General features: G+C 55.6%; 1 protein-coding gene across 1 annotated transcript; it reads right to left on the reverse strand.

Moving 5' to 3' along the window:
- Positions 1-712: 712 nt before the first annotated feature.
- Positions 713-1,663, reverse strand: LOC129783402 (olfactory receptor 14A16-like). The gene has a single exon (XM_055793378.1). The coding sequence runs from the start codon at positions 1,649-1,651 to the stop codon at positions 713-715; it is 939 nt and encodes a 312-aa protein (XP_055649353.1). The 5' UTR covers positions 1,652-1,663.
- Between the last annotated feature and the right edge of the window lie 4,355 nt (positions 1,664-6,018).

A 6,018-nucleotide genomic window follows, 5' to 3' on the forward strand; every position in this document is an offset into this window, starting at 1 on the left:
TCAGAGGCACGAGCCCGTCCCTGGCACGTGCGGAGGCAGAGCACTGCAGCAGGCACAGTGACTGCCTGGCCTCCTGCTGCCCCTGCCAGAGGCTGGCAGCACCTCAGCCCGGGGGTGTCGCGCCCTGCTCGGCACCTCGCGGAGATGGCCCTCGTCATGAGCAATGGGCACGGGGACCTCGGTTCAAGGAAGCACGTTGCAGTGCTTCATTCAGGTGGTCTCCACAAGTCCAGAACATATTATGGAGGCCAGCACCGTCACAGAGTGCCCATTGCCTGCCCCTGCCTGCGCTCACAGGACTGCCACGCAGCACGGCGGTGACCAAGCTGCCAGAGCACTCAGGCCTTACACCAAGGCAGGGGGTCAGAAGGAGAGTGTGGAAGTGGAAGGAGGACAGCACTGGAGAGCCAAGGGCTGGTGTTCCCTGGTACTGCGGCCATGCCAGGAACCTTTTCCCCTCCGTCTGTGGACACAGGAACAGTCCCTGCAGCTCCAGAAAGGCCTTGGAAGGAAGAATCCCAGCAAAAATAAAGTTGCCTAATGGCCCTTTGGCTTTGTTAGATGAGGAGAGAGCAGGGCACCTTCAGAAAAGAAAATCACAGAAGGAATTAGAATGGGGATGACAACTTTATCAGAACAGAAATACCACAAGTAACTACAAAAAATTCAGAAGACAGTCAGGGTCTGTGATGAACTACATTATAAATGCTGTTCATAATTTTATTCCTTCAGAACATCCAGTTATCATTTTGCACATTGCACCCTTCAGCTCCTGGTTCCTCATGCTGTAGATGAGGGGGTTCAGTGCTGGAGGCACCACTGAGTACAGAACTGACACCACCAGGTCCAGGGATGGGGAGGAGATGGAGAGGGGCTTCAGGTGGGCAAACATGGCAGTGCTGAGAAAGAGGGAGACCACGGCCAGGTGAGGGAGGCACGTGGAAAAGGCTTTGTGCCGACCCTGCTCAGAGGGGATCCTCAGCACAGCCCTGAAGATCTGAACGTAGGACAGAACAATGAAAACAAAACATCCACAGGCTAAACAGGAACTAATCACAATAAGCCCCACTTCCCTGAGGTAGGTGTGTGAGCAGGAGAGCTTGAGGATCTGTGGGATTTCACAGAAGAACTGTCCCAGGGCATTGCCTTGGCAGAGTGGCAGTGAGAAAGTATTTGCTGTCTGTAGGAGGGAGTTGAGAAACCCACTGGCCCAGGCAGCTGCTGCCATGTGGACACAAGCTCTGCTGCCCAGCAGGGTCCCGTAGTGCAGGGGCTGGCAGATGGCCACGTAGCGGTCATAGGCCATGACGGTGAGGAGAGAACACTCCGCTGAAAGGAAAAAGACAATCAGGAAGAGCTGTGCAGCACATCCTGAGTAGGAGATGTCCCTGGTGTCCCAGAGGGAGTTGGCCATGGCTTTGGGGAGAGTGGTGGAGATGGACCCCAGGTCGAGGAGGGAGAGGCTGAGTAGGAAGAAGTACATGGGGGTGTGCAGGTGGTGGTCACATACTACAGCAGTGATGATGAGTCCGTTGGCCATGAGGGCAGCCAGGTAGATGCCCAGGGAGAGCCAGAAGTGCAAGAGCTGCAGCTCCCGCGTGTCTGCCAATGCCAGGAGGAGGAAGTGGGTGATGGAGCTGCTGTTGGACATCTGCTGCCTCTGGGCATGGGAACCTGCTCAAGGAGGAAAGATAGCAAGAAGTCAGAGGATAATTCTGTGAGCCAAGTGAAAGCCGTTTCTCCTAGATGCGCCCCCGCTGCCCCATGTCCCCCCCTCTGCCGTTCCTAGGAGAGCTCCCTTCCGAGCCGTGGCTGGAGCTGTGCTGAGTGCTGGCCGAGTGTGCTGTGAGGAGCAGGGGCTGTGCCCACTGGCTGCCCAGCAGTGAGCCCTGCTCTGCAGCAGGGGCTTCATGGGAACCGTGGGGGCAGGGGCCAGTCCTGGCCTTGCACTGGCTCAGCCCAAACTGCTCCCAGCGCAGAAGGGCCTGTCAGCATCGGCTCTGCCCGTGCTGAGCAACGGCCATGGCCAGAGTCAGGTCAGGAGGGCTTTGTGCTGTGCTCAGGGAGAGCAGAGTGAGTGCTGAGAGGCAAGGGCACTGTCTGTGCCTGAGGGCAGAGGCAGGGACTCTGGTGAGTCCCTCCAGCTCCTTCTCAGCTGCCCCGCACTTGCAGCTTTCTGTGATAGAGTCCAATTACACTGACATGTGTCCTGGTTTAACCCTGGCTGGAAATTATGTACCACAGGGATGCTCACTTACTCCCCCCTCCCCCATAGGTATGAGGAGAGGAATCAGAAAGGAATGTAAATCTTGAAGTTTGAGGCGAGAAAAAAATCATAAATGCAGTAGAATAAAAATGAAATTACAATAACAATAATGAGAATGACAGTTATAATGAGAGGGAGGTAGTTGGGGGTAATAAAATCCAACAAGAAAGAAAGAAGAAAGGAAGGAAGAAAGGAAGAAAGGAAGGAAGGAAGGAAGGAAGGAAGGAAGGAAGGAAGGAAGGAAGGGAGGAGGGAAGGAAGGAAGGAGGGAAGGAAGGAAGGAGGGAAGGAAGGAAGGAGGGAAGGAAGGAAGGAGGGAAGGAAGGAAGGAGGGAAGAATGGAAGAAAGAAACAAAGAAGGAAAGAAACAAGGAGGAAGGAAATAAGCAAAGAGAGAAAGAGAGAAATGAAGAAAGAAAGAAAGGAAGAAAGGAAGAAAGGAAGAAGGGAAGACAGTGATACACAATACAGCTGCTCATCACCCACTGACTGATGCCCAGCCAGTCCCCAGCATCGACTGGCAGACCCCAGCAAACCCCACCAAGTTCATATACTGAGCATGAACATGTTGCATCACCTATAAACAACCAAAAATATCAGTGCATTTTCAAAATTGTTCTCAAAAGTCCTTCCCACTTAGATGAAAATTAACTCTATCCCAGCCACAACCAGGACACTTTGTTACCCTAAAAAGCAAGCAGACACTGCTGAAGAGCAGAGGGATCCACTACAGAGCACAGAATGGCTCGCCCTTTCTCAAAGTCTCAGCACCCCCCTTTCTAGCCAGGGACACCCATGGTCACAGTGTGCCCTGGAAGCAGCGTGCAGCTTGGGTGGACACCCCAAGCAGGTGACCGAGGGTCCTGATTACGGTAATTGTTAAAGGAGAGCCAGCTCCTTCCCCAGCATCACACACTGCATTGCCCACAGCTTCACAGATTAGAGGAAACATGGGACACCTCCTTGCTGTGCTCACATCGGCACAGGAGGACTCACAGGGTCTGTGCCTGAGCCTGCAGCTGAAACTCCCATTCCAACCGAGCCGGTCAGTTATCCCAAAATCATCTGAGCAAAGCCAGGAGAGAGACAGATGGGCACACTGGAATGCCTTTCCCTTCTCAAGCCCTGCACAGCACCTCCCAGACCAGAGCAATGCAGGACAGCCACGCTCAACGCCTGCAGCTGTCCCTGCCAGCAGCTCTTTCTCTGGCCCCACGGCTCTTCCCTGCCAGCGCTCACAGAGCCCAGCTCAGCCCCTGTGTGCCCAGCTCTGCCCTGCAGCCGCTCTCTGCCTGCAGGCCTGAAAGAACAGCTCCCCCAGAGCCTGAGGGAAAAGGAGAGCTGATGCTGCTTTGATCTGGATGCTGCTGCAGAGGGAAGGCACTTGCTGACCTTCCTCATAAACATCACTGTGATGCTCTGAGAGTCTCTGCCCCTGCTCTGACCTACACAGTTCAGATTCCATTCCTACCAAGATGAGCAAGATAAAAATGGAAGCAGAGATTCAGGCAAGAAGAGACTCCAGCAGAAAACCCCTGCCGTGAGTGTGCTCATGAGAAGTCGCCTTGGAAATGAGGTGGGCATGAGCAGAAGCTGCGAGCAGCCCTGACCAGTGCAGCACCCACGCAACAGCACGAGAACATTGCCCTGACAGGGTTCGCTCCTTCCACCTACAGATTCTCCCCGCAGCCGCACGGGAGCCCCCCGGCAGGCTGAGAGCTGCCCCTGGCAGGCGGCAGAGCCCCTGCCCCAGCACACAGCCCCCTGGGCTGCAGGGACCCTGCTGGCAAGGACAGCCCTGGGCACCCCTGCCTGCACAGCCACCTTCACAGCCCTGCAGCCGGCCCTGGCACAAGGCAGCCCACATGCCCTGGCCCTCCCACGCTGCAGCAGGGAAGCCCTGCTCTGCAGCACACTGGCCTCCTCCACAGCACAAGGCTCCCACACGGTCCCACAGGCTGGGGGGGCCCCAGCTGCTGCAGACCCGGCTGGCAACTGCAGAGGCATTGCCCTGCAGCCACACACTTACCGGCTCCAGGGCTCTGCAGATTTCTCCAGCAGGGAGCTCTCAGCAGCCTCCCACCAAGGGCTGCTTTTGAGCTCTCCCTGCCTCCCTCCTCTGCCCCTCTGGGCTCCCTCCAGCTGTCCCTGGGGCTGCAGGGGAACCTGCTGGGCAGCAGGATGAGGCAATCCCTCACGGGCCTTGCCTCACCTGGGGGGACACCCTTATTTCCAGCTGTGGCAATTCTCTTAATAGAAAAAGTTTTGTGCAGGAGTATCAACTTTTGTTAACCCATTACTAGAGAGGACACCAGGAAGACTGCAGCAAAGGATCCAAGTACTCCTAAAAGAGCGTGTGTGCATGTGTGTGTCTGGTGGTTCTGCAGGCAGGGCGGGGAGGATGTCTTCAGTGCTTCAGTAAGCCCTGCAGAGCCCATTTCAGCACTTCACTGCACAGTCCGAGGGCTCAAGACTCAGCTCTCCCTTGCCCAGGCCATGTCTCTGCTCTGAAGCAAAGCCTTTGCACCCCCAGGCTCGGGGACACTTGGTACCAGGTTGCCTTATGGCCAGGCAGAGCTGGGCTGGTGCCACAGCTGGGGGGCTTCAGCCCAGATGTGCAGCAGTGCCCTCAGCCAGGGGCCCACGCAGAGGCAGCTGCAGCCCGTCCTGTTGCAGACAGAGCTGTGACCCTGAGGGAACCAAGTGCCAAGGCAGGTGGCAGAGCTCAGCACAGCTGCTCGGCAAGGACAGCAGCCTCCAACAGCCCAGGCATCCACCACGCGGTTTAGACCGGTGAGGCAATTCCAGGGCACCCGAAGGAGCGTTCCCTCCTTCTGCACAGGCCACAGCCTGCCAGTGTGGGACCTGGGGCCTGCACTCTGCTGCTCTCCTGCCTCACTCCCCTGGGAGATGAGACTCCACCATTTCTTTGCTTCTAGTACCAAGGTGGACACGAATGATGCAGGGTTTCAGATCCAGGGGAGCATCACAGCTGCTGGCCCATCTGGCAGCTGTGCTAGAACGCTGATGCAAAGAACCTGCAGACACCTAAACGTGCATTGTCACTGCGCTGCCCTGTGGCTGTCAGCGGGCGGTTACTTGACCACTGGCTTGCAGGATCCCACCCAGCCTCTGTCTCGCTGCTCCCCTCCTTCTTCACTCACCTCGATGTCTGTAGGGCTGTTCTCTCACATCATTCTCACTCCTCTCCCTTTCTGTTTTTTCCTTTCTGCCATAGGGTATCACAGAGGTGCCACTAGAATTGCTTATTGGCTCAGGTTTGGGCAGGGGCTGGTCCATTTTGGAGTCAAATGAAAGTGGCTGTTATGGCCATGGAGTCAGCTCTGGATCTCTTCTTACCTTTGCCAGCCTACAAACACCTCCAAACCACTCCCAAACCCTTGCCATGTAAACCCACAGGATCTCTAAATTCCCCAATATGATGTGAGGTTATTGATCCTAAGGCTTCCTCACGCTGCTTAAATAAGACTTTTCCCTTTCCTCTCCCTGATTTAGGTTATTTCAGAGCAGTTACCCTGAACCACACCTGTGTCACCAGGGCCAAGCTCAGACATGTAACAACAAAAATAATAATGGGTACCAAGTGTCCAAGGTCACACGCAAGCAAAATATTTTGCTGCAGAGCATCCTGGGGTGGTGGGCAGAGGTCACTGTGAAGGTGAAATGAGATGTCCCTAAGGAGAGCAATCCATGCTGTCCTTGGGACCAGAGACACGCAGGGCTGGACTGTG

Source organism: Falco peregrinus, unplaced genomic scaffold (genome assembly GCF_023634155.1).
Source record: "Falco peregrinus isolate bFalPer1 unplaced genomic scaffold, bFalPer1.pri scaffold_40, whole genome shotgun sequence".
Classification (NCBI taxonomy): Eukaryota; Metazoa; Chordata; class Aves; order Falconiformes; family Falconidae; genus Falco; species Falco peregrinus.